The sequence below is a fragment of the Bombus flavifrons genome, chromosome 11 (assembly GCF_040668555.2).
Source record: "Bombus flavifrons isolate JBK064 chromosome 11, iyBomFlav1_principal, whole genome shotgun sequence".
Classification (NCBI taxonomy): Eukaryota; Metazoa; Arthropoda; class Insecta; order Hymenoptera; family Apidae; genus Bombus; species Bombus flavifrons.
The window spans coordinates 10,113,836-10,136,039 of NC_138452.1; the positions used below are offsets into that span (position 1 = coordinate 10,113,836).

A 22,204-nucleotide genomic window follows, 5' to 3' on the forward strand; every position below is an offset into this window, starting at 1 on the left:
GAATGCTCTGGACCGTCCTCGTGGTTTTGCGGTCTTTGAGATTTATGGAGTTATGGTTGGTCGAATTCTGAGATTGCGTTCGTGTTGATGAGCGCGATCGAGTTCGAAGCTTCGCACGTTGAACGAGGATCTGTGGATTTTTGATTTACATGCCTGCTACTGTCTATATATTTGCCGCGCTTGGTGCAATTCCGTAAAAAAAAAAAAAAATTCTCGTGCAATCGACGTCTACGGTCGTTTAATCGTAGCGTAGCATCGATTTTCGTCAAATTTCAAATATTACTTCTTCGTGCATACCAATTAATATCTACTATCGTTCCGGTTGATATCTACCAGCTGCATATTATTATCGTTTGCCTGCTGACGATATCGTTTCGTTGAGCGAACATTACGAGTGCGTATTTATCGAGATTTATTGGTACAGTTGTATCGCAACGGTCGTACGAATGGATTTTCACGAGGGACCATTTATTCGCGGCGAATTTAAACACGTTATCGGGCTGTTTTATGGCCTCGTTATCTCTAGCTTTTTAAATTCACCGAGCTGGCCACTTTTGCTGCGGCAAGGGCGTCGTTTACCATTTTCCAGGTGCCATTCGTTGCGGAACGAGGCAAAATTAGTCAATCCAGTCCTAAGTGGAACGAACACTTAAGGGTAAACAGGAGTTCTTACGTCGAGATTTACGTTGCCTGGAAGCTGCTGAAGCTTCTGATTAAGATTCTATCGTTATTTAATACCGGTTGCCGTACTACGAAGTCAACATACGGTCGTCTTCTCGGTTCTCTCTTTAGTGGCAAAGTAATAATCTACTAACAAATTTAAGTTCGAAAGCGACTTCAGACACACACGGATTAATTGCATCTTGAAAGAGAGAGCAGATTAATCTCTCGTTCTCATTTGCATAATAATGTATTTACAGTGGGTCTCGGAGAGCTTCCGATCAGACTGGCCTTTTAAATTATTAAAAATAGTTTTTTTGAAAATCGAATGACGTTATAATCTGCAAGACACAGCGCGTATACGTATTTCACAGGCGCAACAGCTTTGTATCTTTTAAAGATTGTTTATTTTCGAGAACTTATAGCAGCCACCGTGATCGAATATCAATTACAGACGAACATTCATCGAAAATACCTCTTTCTTTCACGAAAGAATATATTATTTTAAATTATCGAACGAAAACGAGTAATAATTACTCCGTGCGGTCACACGGTAATAATTACTCTGTCGCTGGAATTAACAGCGATAATTACTAGAAGATGAAAAGTGGCTGTGTCGACAACAAGATATACAAAATTGTTCACCGTGGTGCGTTTGGTGCACTCGAACATGCAACCTGGAACTGTTTGACCGTTGCATCGGTTCCAGCCCTATGCGTCGTTGCGCGCCAGGAACAATGATACCAGTTTGACTGGTGTGCTTCTCCCACTCTGTGAAACCAGCATACGCTGTATGTATCGCGATCCGATGGCCCTGCTTCGTTTTATGCAACGCTCTCGAGGACGATATCGCGATCGTTCGACGTTACGACGCTGAAGAAATTGATAAGGACCTCGTGACAGCAGTGGCCTCGTGACAGCCTTCGATAGACTCCACCTTCCAAATAAACGATTGGAAAGAAAGCCAAGTGAAAGCCGAGCAACTGTGTCGATATCTTGCGTCAACAATGGCCATATCGAGGATATAGAGATGCGAGTGGTATTCGTCGATAATTGAACAGAATATCGCGCGAATCGACCACCACGCACGTACTGGCAGCTGGTTTTTCCTTTGTATTCGTTGGCTTTTACGATTCTATCGGCTTCAGCGAACCTGAAAATTAATTCACCTCGTAGCAACGAACGTGACGTTTATGCGCTGTTCACACTTCTATTTAATCCTTCGACGAATGAAGAAGTTACGATTCGATGGCTACGTAAAATCGAGAATACAAATTCATAGCTCTCTATTTTATTCGATTTTATGCGTTGCTACTTTATTTTTTTTTTTTTTTTTTACAAAGGATTCTAGAAAAACCGAAGTATTTTTGTTATTTTTCTGCAAGCGGTTTTTATGGCTAACAAAGTTGCCACACTATGTCGTAAAGCTGTCACGCTTTCGATTTTCGTGGATCGAACGACGGCGTGAAGGATATGGATGTTTTAATTAGGAGAAAGTGCAAAGGCCTCGCGAAATAGGTCTCTCGGGCATCGACTTCCATTTTAACGCGCTCTAAGACACTCTGTGCAACGAAAAATCGAAGCAATAATTTCTTTAAAAGATATACACCGACTTTCTGCTTTCCCGGCAACAAGACTGAAGAAATGGAAGTCGAGTACAGATTTTTGTCGCCTTCTAAATACTCCGATAAATACTACCGTATTTTCGCTATTTTATATGTTTTCCCATATTTCTCTTTAAATTTCTCATAAAAATCCCACCGTTGATGCCAACGATACGTGACACGGTGAAACGCTCGAACGAAACATCTCGTTGAAATCAACGTCGGACCACATGAAACGCACAAGACGAACAACTTGAAATCGCCAGATATCTCGTTCGAAGAAACCCCTAAATAAATAAAAATCAGATTCGCGAGATCGTTGTCCGTAGATGCAACAGGTTTAAACAATTTCACGCTACATCAGGCGCGGCAAACGTGCATTCTGGACAAAAAATCTTGCTTTACAAACGCGTTGAATCGTCGTTGAAAATTACAGCTATCTCGAACCTCAGGCATACATTCTCCGGTATATTGCACGTAAGTAGTTGCCTAAGAACGGCACGAGAGATCGATCGCTCTTTATGTGGAGCATCGTTGCAACGATCTTCGTGCGCCATCGCGTCGCTCGCCTATTGTGCATCGAACCGATGTAATGGCGGATAAGACCACGGCCAGAGAAAACTCGCGTAAAAACGGCACGCTATGTGCGATTCGTAATTGAAGATTGGATACGGAGTAGCAGGTTAATCGCGGCTCTATATCTTCGTATTGTTGCCGTGTTCTTGCATTAATTTCTTTGACAATTCGCGTGGAAGTTCCGCGACGCGGACTCCTCAGGACTTGCCACTACGGCGTTGACTTTTTGGCCGTACTTTCTCCCCTCGACGTTATTCTTAAAGAGCCTGGAAAAGAAAAGAAAAGAAAAGAAAAGAAAATGGTTCGTTCGTGTCATATACTTTCCGGTCTATCGGAACGGAAAGTTCGTACTAAATTGTCGCATAAATCGAAAGGGAAACGAGCCGTTGCCCGATCATTTCTCATTAACAACGTCTTCAAGGTGTACGTAATAAATAACGCGTTATGCCGTGTTATTGGTAGTTTTTGGTGCGACGGTTGTTTGGCCCGGTTGCTTGTTACTTGTCAGTGGGGACGGTAAAAAAGTGCCACGTTGTTCGCAAAATTTATTCCTTGCCTGTTGCACCGAAGGAAGGTAGCGCGATGGTTGTCGGTGGAGAGAGGTTGGAACTCGTTATGTTTCGGCCACGTCGAGGGGATTTCAAGCCGAAAGACCGTGTACGTCTGCTAAGGGAATCAACACGGACTGGCCGTGCGTCGAGAAAGGTAGACACCTGTACACTTTGCTGCGAAACCAAAAAAGAAAAGAGAAAAAAGGAAGTGGAAAGAGAGGAAAAAGAATACAGCGAAGACGACGTTAATTAACAACTGGCCTTTACGTCTTTCAGGCGGTCGTCTGATCATTAAATACGGAACCTCTAGTTCGCGTCCCGAACCACTGTAATAATTATAAACCGTGATTCATATCATAATAGATGGAAAAATTCAGTTTCACTCGTCGGCTGATTTCTACCGCTTTTTCTTTAAGCAGGACTTATTAGGTTTTAGCGGAGTTGGCACGAGGATGGTAGCTTGTTCGAAACTTGTATTACATATTTTTTTTACCAGTTAGTCGTATTTTACGTAGTCGCGAATCTCTATGCTTTAGACTTTCTTTTCTTTAACGTGTTTCGAGATTTTTACATCGTTCGAATCGCGATCGTTCTACGAATCTGAACAAATTTTCCTACGTTATAAAAATAATAATTTCGCCACGTTTTCAATTATCTTATTTCAGGCGTTGTATCGTACGACTTGTTCGTATTATACAACGTGTAAAGAACTCTCAGGATCTTAACAATAAAAACATCCCCAAAAATAATTCCTTCCTCGACCAGATGAAACGTACCGTTATATAATTACAGCCTGTCTCTTTAACGAATTTATTCGTTAAATTGGGAAGGATATGCAACGCGTAAGAACCATAAGACGAAGAAAGAAACACAAAGAGGCGGTAGAGCTTGGAAAAAATTCTCCATTCGCTTCTCGTACCACGCAAGAATTTTCTAATCATCGTCGTTCGATGTTATTCGGCGGAACGGTGAAAGTTTCGTTGGCGATTTAACGTAAATACGCGCACGTGATTATCCGCGAATGCAACGTGTCGGTATTCTCGTTATGAATTTCAAGATCTACCATTGGTACCGGTTGATGATTGGAAAAAGTAGTCGCGAGCTGGTCGATTGGCATGCTGGTTTTTACTTGGCCGGTACGCGGTGCATCCCGATCCAGGCTGTTGCTTTTCCTTTACATCGACAGCCTTGTTTTATGGTAGAAATTGTTCGGGTAATCGTGGAATCGATGGCTACTCGACTGTCGTGCAACGTAGACAAGTGGATACTTTGAAGATGGAAGTTTTTTCTTCGTCCCTTAACAACCTTCGATTTAACATAAAAAATGTAGGAAAATTGGTCGTCTGCATTGAGAAATTATCAAGGATGATGTTATTTTCGGAAAGTCGATACTTTATCAGGCAATTTGCTAACATTATCCCGGCGATGATGGAAACTGAGAAAGAAATTAATTAACAAATTGAAAATACGAAAAGGATAATATCGCGATAATAAAGGAAAATAACATTTATCATTTTATTTTAATGCCAGGTAAATTACACGCCGGTTAACGGGAGGGAGAGAATTAATCATTTTTCAAATTACGATAGAAGTGGAATAAAAACGAACGAGGCCTGGTGCTTCTCGGTTTACCAGTTGCCGGTTAATTCACTTTCAAACTTAATTAATCTGAAATCGTTTGTCCGTTTATATCCAGAAATTTGATTCCAATGGAATTTTTTATTCGAGACCAGCCTATTCCCAATCGATCGAAGCTACGTGAGAATCTACGTTGTTTCTCTCGTTTCCTTCGAAAATTCTATAGTCGAAACTATAGTCTAAACGTTGGTCGATGTAAATGGAGAAGCCCTGACTTACTTTAATCGCGACTTAACGGCGGTTTAATAATCCTGAAACAGGGAGGCCCCGTTTCTTCGCGGAGGCTTCCTCTGCATCAGCTGCCGGCATAATGCGAATACTTAACGCGCTTGCATCGAAAATAAGGATCGTTAAAGCGTCCAAGAAAATGAGCTTCGCAGGGTAATTACGTTTTCCACGGCCCGATGTGTACAAGGAAGCGACGCTTAATTATACAACGTTACGCGTATCGTTTCGTTTTATTCGGATGCGTTGTCGGGTTAAAAAAAGGTTCGATATCTGTCGAGTTTCTCTGGCCGGTCGAATCGTTTCGTACGATTAAACGATTATTAAACCAGATTCAAAGGGGAAAGGAGAAACGTGGAATAACAGGAAGCACGTGTAATCAACGGGCTAACGAAAAAGATAGCGATGATTGTGAAGAGAATATTTAGGTGCGTTATTAAATCGCAGACTGCATCTGAGAAAACGAATAATTTATTTTTATTACCTTGATAATACGCGTTATACTACGGTTAATTACGAGAGAAACTAAACAATCTTGTTTGGTAATTTCAAAATCACCAGCAGCGACTTTTAAAGTCCTTTTTTCACAACTTAATGTACTTGTTGAGAATTGTGGGTCTTAATTGCCGAGATAAAAGTAAAGGAACACTAAGGTTACACTTAGAATTTGTATTAAAATAGTTTTAGATTTTTTTAATAAACGATTTCCAGGATCATCGTCGATATACATTTGCACGCGTCTCAGCACACTATCTTTGTCTCACAATCTTCCATACCACACTGCCAACGTAACAGTTACATTCGTCTGTTTTTCGAGACGTCGCGCACGCATATACTTCCACACACTCGTATTCACATACGTGTGTTACTACTACGCGGCCAATCTAGTCTAGCACACAAAATTATACATATCTCAATAGTACTAAATAAGCTTATCGTTCGAGGAAGATACCTGTTGCAAATTCATCCGTGGAAATGTCAAAGAAGCATCAACGTACGTCGGCATTTGCAATTTCGTTCTACGATTCGACCTACAAATTGTCTTATCTCCCGCCTTTTATTCCTCTTCGTTCGATCGATCGGCAAAATTCATTCGCGAAAGTTCAACGCGTTATTACTTGCTCCTCGAACGAGTTTCTTACGAAATAGAAGACGCGTTAAGGTTTCGTTTCTCCCGTATCGTCGATGTTTACCACGATGCACGACGTTCTCGATGTCCTGTAGGAATTTTTATTACGGCGTCTTGCAAGAAAGAAAACCGAGAAAAGACAGAAAACACGACGTTGTATTTTTTCAACTATGTTTCTAAAAGCGTCCTTACAAACACGATATTACGCTCACAGAAGTAACAATTTTTACAAATATCGTCGCACACGTAAAAGGCGTGTACGAGTGTTGCAAAGTAACGAGCAAGTAATCCACGTGATCAGAGAGCCATTCTATCGGCCATTTACCATTCAAGAGCAAAACGAAGCGGTTCACAGCATTGACTCGTCGTAGACTTTGAAGTTCACTCGGTTCTCATTGCCCATTCTTGCTGTGCTTTAACGCGCCGCGTTTCCGGCCCGCTCCAAATGCCAGTTGAGATTTCATAGCGCACGGTAACGACAGAGCTGCACGTTGACGTGTTCTCGGTTAGCTGCAGCAGTCGAATACGAGCACGTCGGTCTTTTCGCGCGTCTATTATGCGGTTGATGAGATAGCAGCGTGAGACGCAACGACGAAGATACTCGCGGCCGTAACATCGTCGCGGTGGAAGACGCGCGAAACGGTAACTGCGTGGATGGTACGAGCTGGTTGCAGCCGTTTAAGGGAACGCCAGCACGATGCTATCGTGGTAAAAATGATAATGGTCCGTGCCGCGTTGACAAAGTGCGACTAGTTGTACGGAACGGCGGAATGTTGAAAAATCAAGAAGGGGGAAGCTTGGAATACGAGTAAATGCCACGTATTGCGCGTGTGTACTCGCAAACTATGCTATTTCGCGACAAACCGTGTGCCTGAATTATTCCCAGACCGCATCGTTGTCTGAGAGATTACTTTTTGTAAATTACAGTTATTCCCCTTGTTGCGAGTGAAAAGCGCGTTGAATAATCGTTTGGAAGGTTTTGTTCGTTTTCCGTGAATTACGGTTACCTCGTAACAGACGGGAGAGTTCGTCAAATCGATCGAAAGTTAATCGGATTTTGTATCGCGAAACGAAAATGCGCTCCAGCTTCCGTCGCTGTGAACGCTCCTTTAAATTCCATGCAATTCTTCACGGAGGATGAATTTTGTTTTCGTAACGCACCAACCATAAGCTACGTTCCATTAAGGATCCTTCGCAGATGACAGAATATTAGCGTGCATAATGCTGGAAGAAACGTATCCAGATTGTAAACCTGTTTAGTTAACGCGTACCTGTTACTCGAGAATGACTTTCCTTCCTTCGGTCTTGCCATGGGCCGCTCGTCAAATTTTTCTTCTTCCTTTCTTCCCACACATCTTGGAATATTACCGAAACGTTGTAAAATTATTACAGTCTTTAGAATCGTCAAATTTATTAAGGTAATTTGCAGTCGATAAGCTCGACGATTAATCGTACGAACAAAATTCTAAAAGCAACAAGTAGAGATCAAGCTGTTCGGATTCCCCACTGAGACACTCTTAGCTCGTAGCTCACCGAAGCAGTCGGGTTACTCTTACCCAATATCATCCACCATCTACGTCTTAATGAAACGCGTGTTTGGATTCTAGAACGGATTTCTCTGGATAATTCACTCTAATGCTCGAAGAAAAAGAAGAGGAAGAAGGAACAAAAAAAAAAAGAGAAATTTACGAACAGAGTTTCGTACGACTGAGAGAATTACTCGAGAGATCGTAGATCAACATCAAATGTTTTCGTTATACAGCCACGTGTATTCACGAGTACGACGCTTCACGCTGTAGCCATTAATTTACAACAAATTCTTAATATCCGACCTTTGTGCTTCTTGGAATATTCAGGAGACTCGTATTTCCTTCTACTTTATTTAATTATCCATCCTTAAAAATTCATTCTCCGCTTCTCGTGTTTCTACGCGCTTCTTTGATACACAGCGACGCACAACGGAAAGAAGCTTAAAATTCAAACTTGCGTGTTTACGAGCGCAACTCGCGTTACAAAGTTTTCAGTAACGTTGCGTTAAACGCTTTTGGTTCACCACGTTGATAACAATCATCCGTCCCGAGGAATTTAATCCTGTTAATTCGATTACCATCCAATTAGAATCCATTCGGCGAGAATGGATCTGTTCTCTGGAATCGACTTGCCTCTTCTGTCGTCCCATTCTTTAAGCTTCCTTTCGTCCACCGCTACGCAAACGTAGTTGAGTCCACCTACTCGTGGTTACTGTCAGCGAGAAACTTCGATTCTCCACGGCGCCCTGGTTGCCAAACACGATTTCACGTGTTGTCGAGCGGTCGATCGAACGTGTCTTTTGTCGACAGAGGTATCCCTCGGGGCGACAGCAACTGCCGCTAACGTCCGAGTTAATCGGCCCGCCAAACGCTCCTATAACGCGTCGATGGCGGATGACTTATCGCGGAAATAAAGACTGGCCGCGCGCCGATCGAACCTCAGATTACGCGTACGGTTACCTGTCTACCTTTCGATGTTTTATTTATCTCGATTCGCGCACAGACAGCCAGCCCCGCTCTGTACGAACCGTCCTTCGATCACGATCGATTTCTTGCTTCGTCTCGCCATGTGTACGCGATGTTGAGTTAGTTGCAGACAAAGCTGCAGAATGGAAAATTCAACGATACGTCTCGTAAGTTTATTCCCCGTGGGTCTGTTGGGAATTTTACGACCAAAGGAGTTTGTATATCCACCAGGTAGGTTTATTTGATTTTTGTCGTTTCAATCGTACGTAGAATGATACCTTTTAATTATTGCACGACGAAGGAATTTACGATAAAATCACGTAACAGCGGATAAGCGTGAGTCGGCGATAAACGCGAGGGAAAGCTTAGTCGAGGTTCTGTAATGGCCGCTACTTGGTTTGCGGTGGTTTGATGAAAGGGCGAGAGTCCGTGGCATTATTTGCGGCTTTTCACTCGCGGCTGCGGGTTAAAGGTGCGACTTTGACTGTCGTGCAATTGCCCTGGCGTCGATTGTAGCCTAGAACGTATAATGTTCTCGCCGGAACACTATCGTTAGCGTGTCTAGGATAACGCGTGAGAATCGTTGCAGTAGGCCTTTCGAGCGTTGGCATCGTGTCGCGTGTCGAACAGCTTTTCTCCCGATTTATTACGATTCTTAAATCGCTCGCTGAAAGGTCGTTTCACTGATCGTAGCACTTCTACGATTCGTGCTGCGATCATCGTGATTTTTAAGAAATTGGAATGTTACGTAACGCGCGAGCAAGCGTTGAACGATTTCGGATTCAAATCATCCGAAATCATGCGAGTTTTTCGTAAATTTCTTTATTCACCTCGAAGCAACGTTCTGCTCGGATATTTTTCTCTTAGACTTACAGTTAGCTCGTCTATTATCTCGAGATCCTGACAAGAAAAAGTACATAACAATATAAAAAGAGTATAAGTCGAAGTTGCGTAAATTGTGAGAGCTTGGAACTCGTAAAACCAGTCCATTAAGGGCGAAGGCTACACGTCGAAGAATCTTCCCTTGGGAAGATAAAGCATCGAATAAAGCTGCCTATCAACGGTATGTCGGTCAAGCTGGAACAAGCGTCGAAACACGGCCCTCGAAGCGACGCGTAACAGTTAAACGATAAATCAGCTCGTCTTTATCGCGAGCAGGCTGTCGGTAATATATTCCAGTTAGGAGCGGGAAAAATCGTTTTGGAGGCGGTTCCTTCGTCTAGGAAACTCTGGTAAATTTTCTATTCGACCGTCGTAAATAATAATTATTTCCAGACCGATTACGCCATAGAGTGGTCTGTTCGTTAAAGCAGCCTAACCCAATACTTGAAAACCTACTAGGTTTTCAATAGCATGACTATTATTAGTAAAATTAATAGACTAGTTTCAAATATGATAGCAAGATTAATTATTTTCCAAGCTCCACGATGCTTAGTAAATCTTCCACACGAACGTTCGTTCCTGTAAATAAATTCGTAAGGTACGGAAGAACGTTTTTCACAGATCGGAGTTGATTTAGATAAATGCTGTTGAGATAAATGTCAGGTTGGTACGATCACTAGAGTTCCTACACGCAGATTTGGCACGACTACTTATGATTTTCTTCTGTTTTCCCGTTCGCCATGTGTTTTTTATTCGAGTATGCATCGTATTGTAAATGGCTGTACAAGGTGGTGAAATACGGAGCATACAAAATTAATCTGTGTGAATCAATTAAATATGAAACCCCAAATCTGTTTAATAACACGAGCATCGACTCGAAGCCTGATTATCTGAAAATTAACTGAATCTTCGTGCAAATAAATAGATAAGTTGCGTTCCATTGTACGTGAAACTAATTAACCAGGAAGTCGCGCGTTTCTTCGAGCCAAGGAGAATCGTTTCGTCGAAGGATAGAACGCACTTCGAACGCGCGCCTCGCTCGCGATAGCGCCGCCTTAAACGAGAATCGCTAATCCGCTTGGTTCGCGGACGAACAGAGACTATTCTCTCATCGACGCGATGCAATTTCGATCTACGTACTCGTACACTATGCGGCTATGCGATTTCCGTATAGTCACGAACGCGGCTTTCTTATTATCTTGATACCGCGCAACCCTCTGCTCACCTCGAAGCCTTCGTCGTCGTTCGACCCGCATCGATTCCAGGATTTCGAAGGTTTTCAAACGCGCGATCTCGAGAGTAAATTGACCGTAATTTAGGAAACACTGACTGATAAACGATTCGATGTGTCGAGGAAGGTTTTTTTTTTAAGTATTTTTAATGTACCATCGATGACACTGGAAACTGTAGTTGATGTTCGAGATTTGGAGTGGCCGCCTGGTAATTGCCGCGATGGTTTATGTGAACCAGATGCAATCCTCGGGCAGGACGACCGTCAAGGGTCTACACGCTACCCTAGTGCGGACCCATCATAAACAGTGGGCATATTGTACAGTCAAGGTACTTTAGGACCCCACGGAAAAGACCCATAAAATACGAAATTTCTTTATTTTTATGCTACATCTCAGGAAGACGGGACACGCGGGTTTCCCCAAATGTAAGGTCACCCGCGCGCGAACCTTCACGAAGGCAGCCAGCCCATTCTCAAACATACGTCTTTACCCAATGATCAGTTAGGAACAGACTTGAGACACACCCACCACGAACCTTCCTCTACGACAGCAACATCCCCAACACTCACTCTTGCACCAGTATTCTAAGAGTCAACACTTAACAGTATTCAGTCAGTAACATTATATTTAACAGGATAACTCAGTAACTTAAAGACAGTTGTAGTCAGAGTATTAAGTGGAACTCAGTGACTTAAAGACAGTTGTAGTCAAGAGTATTAAGTGGAACTCAGTGACTTAAAGACAGTTGTAGTCAGAGTATTAAGTGGAACTCAGTGACTTAAAGACAGTTGTAATCAGAGTATTGAGTGGAATAAATAAGGTGAACTAAACCTCGCTCTTTACATTTATTGTAATCCTCCACCTTGGGCGCTAATAACGTTCAAGGCTCGCGATACCAACCGATCAGTTGGGCCTGACTGGTCGTTAGTTAGTTGTGTGTCGCAACAGTTGATACGACGCGAAAAATTTCTCGTTCGAACAATCAATACCGCCATTTCGAACATCGATATCGTACGAAAGAATCCTTTTATTCTTTGACGGTTCTTCGACCCGAAGCGATTCAGAAAAATTCGGAATCATCGTTTCGACACGGCATTCGTTCGCGAGGCTGCGAACAATGGCATCTTAACTCGCCACGCTGTTTCAAGCGGCCAGCTCGACCAATTAGTTGCTATTGTAGCAGCAAATGCGAGTAAAGCTCGTAGAAGAATCGCGTGGTTGCATCGTGTATGCGTCGAGGATACTCGGCGCTCGACCACGTGCGTTCTCCGGACACATCAGAGGCGTTAAGAATACCTCGAGTTATTCTAATGATAAATCAGCATAGGTATGAACGTCTTCGTTAACAAATGGCTGTGCTACCTACGTCGTCCTTGTTAATCGGAATCGATTATCGTAGGCTCAGGCAGCGATTACAATATCGTTGGTTCGTTAGAGTCGCTTGATGCAATCGCGGTAGGAAAAAGTGACATTTTCAGGAAATCACGACGTTACGCGACACAGAATTCGTCATTCCGATAAGATAACGTACATTGTTTTGAAAAAAGAAAGGTACAAACGAGGTGTGTCTGGCGTTAACGCGACATTGGTCTTTAATGGATTAACGTCGATCTTTTCGTGCAATTTGCCACTTAAATTCGAAATGGTAGAACGCTCGTGTGCATAATTATGTATAGCTATGTGTAAATGTGCGATATAAATCCTCGTTGAGAAATACGCAAGCGACTTTTAATAAGCAACCGGTTCTAACAAAGTTCGTTTAATAAAACGTAACCGCTCGTTATCGGCTATTTAACGACTGTTTTGAGCGCGCTATGCCGATTAGAAGTATCCATAAGATAAACGACATTAATTTACTAAGTACTCGAACGAGGATAATTAAACGTTCTCGCATCAACGAGTAGAAGATAAGAAGATTGTAGCGAGACCTTGGTCGGGGTGAGAAAACGACGATGGATCGGATGTTTTTTCGTGGATTCTCGCGTTCGGCCGTGTCGAACGAAATGAGTTTCGTACACGGAAACCGCTTGGTTCGATCTTAGTACCTTATCCAATGGTGAAATACAGGCATTAGCGTAATGAAATTGCATCGTTTACGCTGGAACGCGGCGATCTCGCGCTGTGAAATGGTATAGCTTAATTAAGGTTCGTCTAGATGCCGACGCTCGGCTGAAATATCGCGATCGTTGCTTTATTTTTCTAATAACCGTCCTTAATCGCACCTTGATCCTAGTATCGTGATTCGCCCCTGGCTGAATTGTGGCGCGTGTACCAGGTCTGTAAGTATGAAACCGGAATTTGCCTATAGATGGCCCTAGCTGATAATGTAGTTATCACTAAACTGCGTCATCGATGCCAAAAGTCTTTGTTGATATCTCACAAACATTTTCGACTCGGAACAATACAAGTTTCATACAACAGCATAGTTTGTAATAGCGTTGAACGTGTCAAATTTTGTGCCTGCAAACTACGATTTGCGGACAGCATTGATTTTCTGTTACCATTTGAAGAAAACTGCTGCAGAATCGCATCGAATGCTTGTCGAAGCTTACGGTGAGCATGCTCTTGGTAAATCACGGTGCTTCGAGTGGTTTAAAAAATTCAGAAGTGGCAATTTTGACGCGAGGAACGAAGAACGTGGAAGACCACCGAAAAGAAGGGTGTGATCTATTATGAGTTGTTAAAACCTGGCGAAACCGTTAATACCGAGCGCTACCGACAACAAATGATCGATTTGAAGCAAGCTTTGCGTGAAAAACGACCAGAATATCAAAAAAGGCAACACAAAGTAATTTTGCTTTATGATAATGCACCATCACATACAGCAAAACCGGCCAAGGAAACGATCGAAGCGTTCAGCTGGGAAATACTTCCGCACGCGGCTTACTCACCAGACTTGGCTCCGTCCGATTACTATTTATTTGCATCGATGGGACACGCACTTTCTGACCAGCACTTCGCTTCTTACAAAAATGTACGAAAATGGCACGATGACTTGGTTGCCTCAAAAGAGCGACAGTTTTTTTTGGCGCGGCATCCACCAATTGCCAGACAGGTGGGAAAAATGTATAGCTAGCGATGGACAATACTTCGAATAAAATATTTTTAATCATTTTCATACAATAAACGTGTATTTTCTATACAAAAATTCCGGTTTCATATTTACATACCTGGTAATTGTTTTCTTACAAAAACCGACTTGTAACCGCGAACCAGTGACTTTCGCAACGTCCTTTCATTCAGAATCTTCGACGCTTAACGTTTTCTCGAATTCTTCTTGAGATCGTCGCAATCTCAGTTCTCACGATTACAGAAATTGATCCATTCGTTTTGTTATCGAACTTGCATCGAATTACTCTTTCATAATCTACGTTCTTACCACGTTTCCTACTATTACTGGAATTTTATTTGCTTATAAGAGGGCTTTTTACTACGATTTAGAATGTAGGACTTGATTGCTGTAAAAAAAGGTAGTTTGGCCGCAGCATGGATAATGATACACTAATAAAGTACAATAAATCGGTAAGGAGTGAAATAAAATTGCAGGGACATAGATACGAGGATACGCAATTCCCAAGTCACGTGGCGCATACGCAAGATTATATTAACAGCCTTACCGTAGCGAGGTGCAAAAACTCCAAGCAATCGTTCAATTTCACGAAAGTCTTGCTGAGAAATTATACTCGAGGAATAACCCCTCTTTATTTCATACATCGCTCGACAGCCTTCTTAATCCTCGTTAGATCTGCCTACTTTCGTAGTTCCGCTCGATACTCGTCGTTAAACATCGGACAACCTTTTAACGTAAACTGTAGGCTTAGTACGTATTAATTTTGCGGCTAAACGGAAAAAAGTCCATCACTTTCTCTGGATTCTCGTGTTTTCAGAAACACACGGGCGTCACGCGAGGCCGCGCGTGCACTCTTCGACACGAAGAGCCTGCGAGCATAAATTGGTCGGTGAAAAATACGCGTGTCGCGCGATAAATCCCTGCTTCCTTCTGCCTTTTTTTTTATTTTCCCGTGGCGCCATCGGCATGCACCCTGGACGACCGTTAATTTGCACGTAAATAAGCGTCGGACGCTAGATGGGCCGAGCTCGTAAAATTATTCATCTCTCTGTAATTTATAAATACCCTTGACCCAAGCGTTCGCGTTACTTTTCTTATAGCGGTGTAAATATCGTAAGAGTTTCTCCGCAGCTCTCCGTTTCGCTTATACGCGTAATATATTTGCATCTTCTTGTAATCCAGGTTTTACGGTCGCCCCGTGGCTCGTGAAATCAATAATTTTCAATTTAATTGCGATCAACACCGGTTCCTGCGGACAGTCGATTTTTCTGATCGTCGCGACGGGTCCAATTAACGATCCTTCGTGAATGATTATGCATTTCGGAAGTAGCTGCTTACTCCCATATCAATTTGTATAACTTGGATGTTTATCATTTTGTGTTTTTAATCGCACGACTCGTACGCTGTTCCACGTAGATTCGTAGCATTCTCATTCTTTTCTCTCTGTTTTCTTTTTTTCTATTAAATTAAATAAATTTTCTATTTTATCCTGCCGCTCACGAGGGTTGACCTACTTATTGTACTTATGGTCGGCAATATTTTTCGATCTTCCATAGTGTTATTCTTCCATCTATCCAAAAGATCCCGTGTTCAGATGTAAATCTACGTTAGCTGGAATACAAAGTATTTCTAGGTATCGACCTCGTTAACCGGACGCTGGGTGGTTTTAATAAGCAATTATAAGCGCGACCTGTTGACCCACGGAAACGAAATCATGAGTTCCGAGAAGAACTCGTGCCGATCCCTTGCAGGATCTCTCAGACAACATCTCTGAAGTCACGACTTGGTACATTTTGTACCGGTATCTTTCCAGGAAGGTAATCCTCGGGCGAATTGCTCTTTCTTTCGGCTGAAAGATCTATGCGAGCTACGTATACGAGGTCAGGATTAAAGATTACTTTGAAAACACCGAGCCGATTTTCAACGTTCGCTTTTCAACCTAAGTCCTCTGCTTTTCAAAAGCGGATGCTTTTAGGCGCTAGAATCTGCAATGTTACTCGACACGTTCTCCGTGCAATGGGAAACAAGCGGTTAAACGATATCTGAAGAATTTTTCCGATTAGAAATCGGTCGTCTGATACGACGTTGATATCCACCTAGAAAGAAGAGAACATGACGTACAAACATGGAATGCAATACGTAAAACGTAATAATAATAATACTACTAATAAATACTCGCTATTAGTTAGACAATAATAAGCTATTAGAGTAGGATGATTTTCTTAATCTCTTAACTACCAGTTGCAACAAATAACTTTAATCGGCCAACACGAGCGACGAGAAATATGCATAAGCTACTTTTGCATAAACGAATGAGAAGGATGCGTCAGACGTCCAGGTATAATTGATCCACGCGAAGAATTATGAATTACTATTGCAGACGATCGCGGAAACCGCCATCTAATAGAATAGTAATTACAAGAGTGTTAGGATCTTTTAGATCGTCACGGTAATGGATTGAAGCTCTGATTAGATGTATCAAGATGATCGTAATGAGGAATCGTGTACGTTAATTGATGCGAAACGGTAATCGTTGCGAGATTACGTTGCATGTCACGTATATAAACGCGAAAGAGAATTTGAAAAAAAGAAAAGGGAAAAAGGTCGAGTCGCTTGGACGTTTCTGCTTCTTTTTCTCTTTCCTGCGAATTTCTTATTATTTACACGTGCACACGTGCAAGGTGAGCAGAGAGCCGAGGTATTAATCGCCAGGGGGACAGTGATTTATGTCGGCTGCATCAGGAACTCATTAGGCCAAGTAGCGGATGACGTGTAACGGCGCGAAATTTAATTTCATCTTTTCCGAGCTACCGCCATTTTACCTATTTCTCGCCGCCGCGGAATTAATGGAAATTTTAGAAACACGTACGTTGTCCATCGGCGTTTCCAATACCTGCTTTTTCACATCGATTCTTCTAATTTCACAAGTATTCACGGAAACGTCAATAACGTGCGAGGAATTGGCGAATTCTTGAAACGTTAAGTTATTTTGTTATATTTTATTATATTTATATCTTTTTATTGCAAAATATCGGACAGATAGTTTAATCGCCTCTTAACCTTCGTTTAATTTTTAATTTCAATGAAATTACAAAGAGGAATCGGTCTCGTTGTTTTCGAACGATCAATGGGAAAACGTCGCCATTGTTAGCTAGGAAAAAGTATTTCCCAAGAACCAGGATGAATTGAAAAGAAAAAGCAGCTCGTTCGGAATAATATTTCACGAATCTACTTCGCCCCTTTGAGAAACTTACGTTTCTTCTCGAGGAATTTAAATTAAAGGAAACGCGCGTTCCGTTATAAACGTACGCCGGTAATTTATCGAAATTGCCATGAAACGATTCGATCATCATCACGGCAGCACGATAATCGCGTTTTCCAAAAACGTTCGTACCTCGATGGTTTGCCGCGTGTTCCGCTGATGAAGATCGATGTAAATTAGAGCGTAGGACGTTTTAGTCGTGCCTTTCTTACTTTGTACTAACGACTGTGCTCTAATGGCACGTTAATCGAACAGAGGGGTCCCACTAAATGGCCATCGTAGCACCGCAGTGCAAAATTGTCGTGGAGTGATCGACGACGATCAAATTCGTAGATCCTTTCGGTCGTAAACTGAAACGGGACAACCAGGTGAAATGCAGGAAGCGGAGATAGTGGAGGCTGCAGGTACGCATTTTATTAGCAGCTATTAATCTTTCGCCGACAGAGTATTACTGCATACGGGTATTTAACACCGCGGGTTATGAAAATTCACTCTTCTCTAGAAAAAAGTACATCATCTAGTTACCGCTGATATCATCGGCACAGATATCTCACGTTTTATGCTCGTCGTTTCTTACTAGGCTCGTACTCGTTTTACGTAATTCATACTACTTTTTCCGTCTCTTTTTCATCTGGCTATACCTGCTATTTATTATTTCCTACTTCGGACACCGTACGTTCCTGCGAGGAAAGATACAGCCGAGAATCGAGTTTCGTTGAACCGAATCGCATAGCGCTTAACGTCCATTGGAAATATCGAACGTTCTTTTCTTTCGAACAAGGAAATTCTATTGGGTTGGCAACTGAGTGATCGCGGGTTTTGCCATTAGGTGGTAATGACAAAAACCGCAATCACTTAGTTGCCAACCCAATACATCTTCGTCGTCGATTTACCTAACCGACAAACAATATGAAATCTTTCTTCCAAGGCGACTACAAAATATCACGTCATTTACTTATCCGTCCAAATATAATCTAACCTGTTCCATTATCTCGCATTGCGAAACGCAACCAATTATTATACTTCGTGGAAAAAAGGATTAGGAACCCATCCGAGTGAACAGTGCCTGCAGGCGTCTCGTTTCCTCGTTGTTATTATTATTTCTATCGCGTTATTATTCATCGCCTCCATTAATCTTCCATTAAGTCGACAAAAAGCGCGGTAATTCGAAAAGAGCCTAAGGAAATCGACGAGACTCGTAGTTTCCGTAGATTTCGTGTTCGTTGGTCGACGAATTTTCCGCAGGCGAATATTTTCACGACGCGAAATGTCTCATTTCGCATACAAAATCGTTCGCCACGCGAATAAAGAGACATCGGCGAAAGAAACGACAGAAACTGGGCGTAATTTGTCGAGATGATTGTAATTTGTAAGAAGGACAGGCTGGATGGGTGTTCTCTAGTGTTCAACTAAATGTTCCTCATCGGGATAATGAGAGGATTTGCTCGTCCCGGCTGCATTAGAGCAAATGATCCGGTAGATGCGCTCCATCACTTCTCGCGCGTTCCTCGTTCCGACGATACACGTCCTTGTTCGTTCCTTGACTGTACAGTTACTCGGATGGGAAACTCGGCCAATGACTCCGAGGAACAGCAGCGAAATAGCAGCCGAACAGGTGACGTTAGTTTTGGATACGTCAGGCTCGTTGATTTTACCTTCGACCTACGATAAACGCGCGATCGAAAAGCTCGGTTGAAAAGTGGCAGAAGCGCGATTTCTTCCGCGAAGCGGATCAGCATAGAAACGACGCGCTACGTTCGTACGTATTTACCTAGAAAAATGGTACGAACGTTCTCTAACGCTAGCTTGATACAGTTATACGGAATGAAATGGGAAACTCGGCCGACGACTCCGTGAAACAGCAATGACATAGCGGCGGAAGTGTCGACCTTGGTTTTAGACGCGACACGCAAGTTTCAAGCGTAAATTGATGATTTGCTCGTTAAGCTAACGAGGTTTTATCATAAATCTCTCGAAACTTGTACTAGCTTCTTTTATCCCACTTTCACTTACAAGCTTGTTGTACGAAACCGCGTGAAAAAACAGTCGATCCATTCATTAAATCTTACGAACGAGTTGACGTTAAACCTGTTTCGACAACCCCGATACCCGCGAACCCGTTAACGAATACGCTTCTCTACGGTTCCGTGTGTGCAATAATTGCCATTATCGGGAATTAAGCAAAGAAGAGAAAACGCGTGGTGGAAAAGCCAGTCGCGCGGAATTCTTATTCGTCGCTGGCAACGCAAGAAACATTTAAAGGATTCTTGAATTAATTTTATCGCGATTCGAATATAATTGGGTTTGCAATAAATTCACTTCTTTCCGATACTTTCTAAGTGAAATGAAATACACGTGATACGCGTCTCTATATCACAGTTATAGTTTCACAGTTTTGGAATTTTATTACGAGATTCGTGGAGTTTCCGCGATACTTTGATCGAAGGAGTTGACCCATTGTCCAAGATATTGACGAGATCTCTGCGTCTTTAACGATGACGACGGGGATCAACTTCGCTTCTAGATATTTCGCAGAGGCGGCACGGCGGTGAGAACCTGTGGGATTCTTTATCGATGCCTGTCACTTCTTACCATTCCTGATGAAACGTATTTATTAAGAGCCCGACGTGCCTGCGTATGTTTCTTCAGGCGTCGTACGGTCGCGTTACAGTTATCGAAGAACACCGTAAAAACCGCTAAGAAACCTGGCGAACTTTCAAGATAGGATCGCGCGTTCGACTATCTCTGAAAACGATTATGCGCTATATGCGTACGTTAAACCACGAACGAACTTCCTTTAATGTAACGCGCCTTTTCTCAGTTACGAATTAATAATAAAATTGAAAGATCCACGATCCATAAATTATCGCGTGCATCTCGTGTGATTCTCGTGTGATGCACGATCGAAATTACGATGTTTAAGATTTATAGCCGTATACAGTTTCCAATTTTATCTTGTTTCTCTACGTCATCCGTCTCAGCCCATGCAGCTCGTTAATATTCAACCTTCCATCGAACAACTTGATCGATCTTAGTTTCTCATAAAACTGCCCTGTCCGATGTACCTGAATATCGTAACGGGCGAAGATAAGAAAGGGAAGAAGGGAAAGATAAGAAATACTGGAAAAGATCGTAGAACCGTTGGATTCGCGATAGAAAGTGGCAGCGGCGATTTACGGAAAATCAAAAAATTGCTGGAAGGCGTGCAGCCGCGAACGAGGAAGTCCATATTCACCGGGTGAAGAAGCTCGAACGTGATCTGAAGAGGAAATGGGACCACTGGGTGGGAGTGAGCCAAAGAGATGCTCGCAGACGATGAGTTGGCGGAAAAAACTCGCGAGACTCGCCGCGACTCGTTTCGTCTCTCATCTACCAACGAGGAAATGCTTGATGATGGACGAAGCGTCTTGATTACGTCTCCGAGTCATCTGGTCGCGCGATAATTACGACGTGAAGCTATTCGCTTGTGTATATGTACGTGTCATTCTACGTATTATATACCAGCTATGTAAATATGAAACCGGAATTTTTGTATAGAAAATACACGTTTATTGTATGAAAATGATTAAAAATATTTTATTCGAAGTATTGCCCATCGCTAGCTATACATTTTTCCCACCTGTCTGGCAATTGGTGGATGCCACGCCAAAATAACTGTCGCTCTTTTGAGGCAACCAAGTCATCGTGCCATTTTCGTACATTTTCGTAAGAAGCGAAGTGCTGGTCAGAAAATGCGTGTCCCATCGATGCAAATAAATAGTAATCGGACGGAGCCAAGTCTGGTGAGTAAGCCGCGTGCGGAAGTATTTCCCAACTGAACGCTTCGATCGTTTCCTTGACCGGTTTTGCTGTATGTGATGGTGCATTATCATAAAGCAAAATTACTTTGTGTTGCCTTTTTTGATATTCTGGTCGTTTTTCACGCAAAGCTTGCTTCAAATCGATCATTTGTTGTCGGTAGCGCTCGGTATTAACGGTTTCGCCAGGTTTTAACAACTCATAATAGATCACACCCTTCTTTTCGGTGGTCTTCCACGTTCTTCGTTCCTCGCGTCAAAATTGCCACTTCTGAATTTTTTAAACCACTCGAGGCACCGTGATTTACCAAGAGCATGCTCACCGTAAGCTTCGACAAGCATTCGATGCGATTCTGCAGCAGTTTTCTTCAAATGGTAACAGAAAATCAATGCTGTCCGCAAATCGTAGTTTGCAGGCACAAAATTTGACATGTTCAACACTATTACAAACTATGCTGTTGTATGAAACTTGTATTGTTCCGAGTCGAAAATGTTTGTGAGATGTCAACAAAGACTTTTGGCATCAATGACGCAGTTTAGTGATAACTACATTATCAGCTAGGGCCATCTATATGCAAATTCCGGTTTCATGTTCACAAACCTGATATGTCTTCTACGTGTTACTTGGTATAGATGTACTTTATTTTTAATGCATAATACGTATTTTCATACGACATTACCGAAGGCGCAAGTATCGCGCGGAGATGAGACGAGGTGGTTTGGTGTTAGTGGAGCTTCTTTTTCGCGAGGGGGAAAATGCAATTACGCATACCCAGTGACCCGTGTCACAGGGTCATGTGGAACTCGGCAGGTGGTACGCCACTAAAAGCCCCTCCTCTATCTGTGCCAACCCCGGAACCGCGAACGGTGTTAGTGGACCTAAGTCGAACAAAGTCTACCTTTGCAATTAAAGTCGATTTTGTGTCCTCGAAACGCCTCAAATACGTCGCAATATACATAAATCAATACACTACGTCAGAAAATATTATCAAAAAATGTCGACGTTCGTTGTCTGCGCGTGATATTACGTATATAATGAATTCGATTTATACGTGATTCTGGAAAAAAACGATCACTGACAGG

General features: G+C 42.5%; 1 protein-coding gene and 1 long non-coding RNA gene across 9 annotated transcripts in view; one reads left to right on the forward strand and one right to left on the reverse strand.

Annotated features, from left to right (window-relative positions):
* Positions 1–22,204, forward strand: part of dgo (ankyrin repeat domain containing protein 6 diego) — a 138,146-nt gene that overhangs the window by 49,268 nt on the left and 66,674 nt on the right. The window contains exon 1 of one of the 8 annotated variants that reach the window (XM_069122957.1): positions 8,917–9,045. The exons of the other annotated variants lie outside the window; for them this stretch is intronic. Coding sequence (XP_068979058.1) covers positions 9,022–9,045 — 24 coding nt within the window. The 5' untranslated portion in view covers positions 8,917–9,021. Of the gene's footprint in view, positions 1–8,916; positions 9,046–22,204 lie in introns of those variants that run through there. 8 annotated transcript variants of the gene reach the window in all.
* On the reverse strand, positions 6,496–9,010 carry LOC138184725 (uncharacterized). The gene is made up of 2 exons (XR_011174397.1): positions 8,873–9,010; positions 6,496–8,786 (listed from the first exon to the last, which is right to left on the reverse strand). It is a non-coding gene; the product is annotated as an uncharacterized LOC138184725 (long non-coding RNA).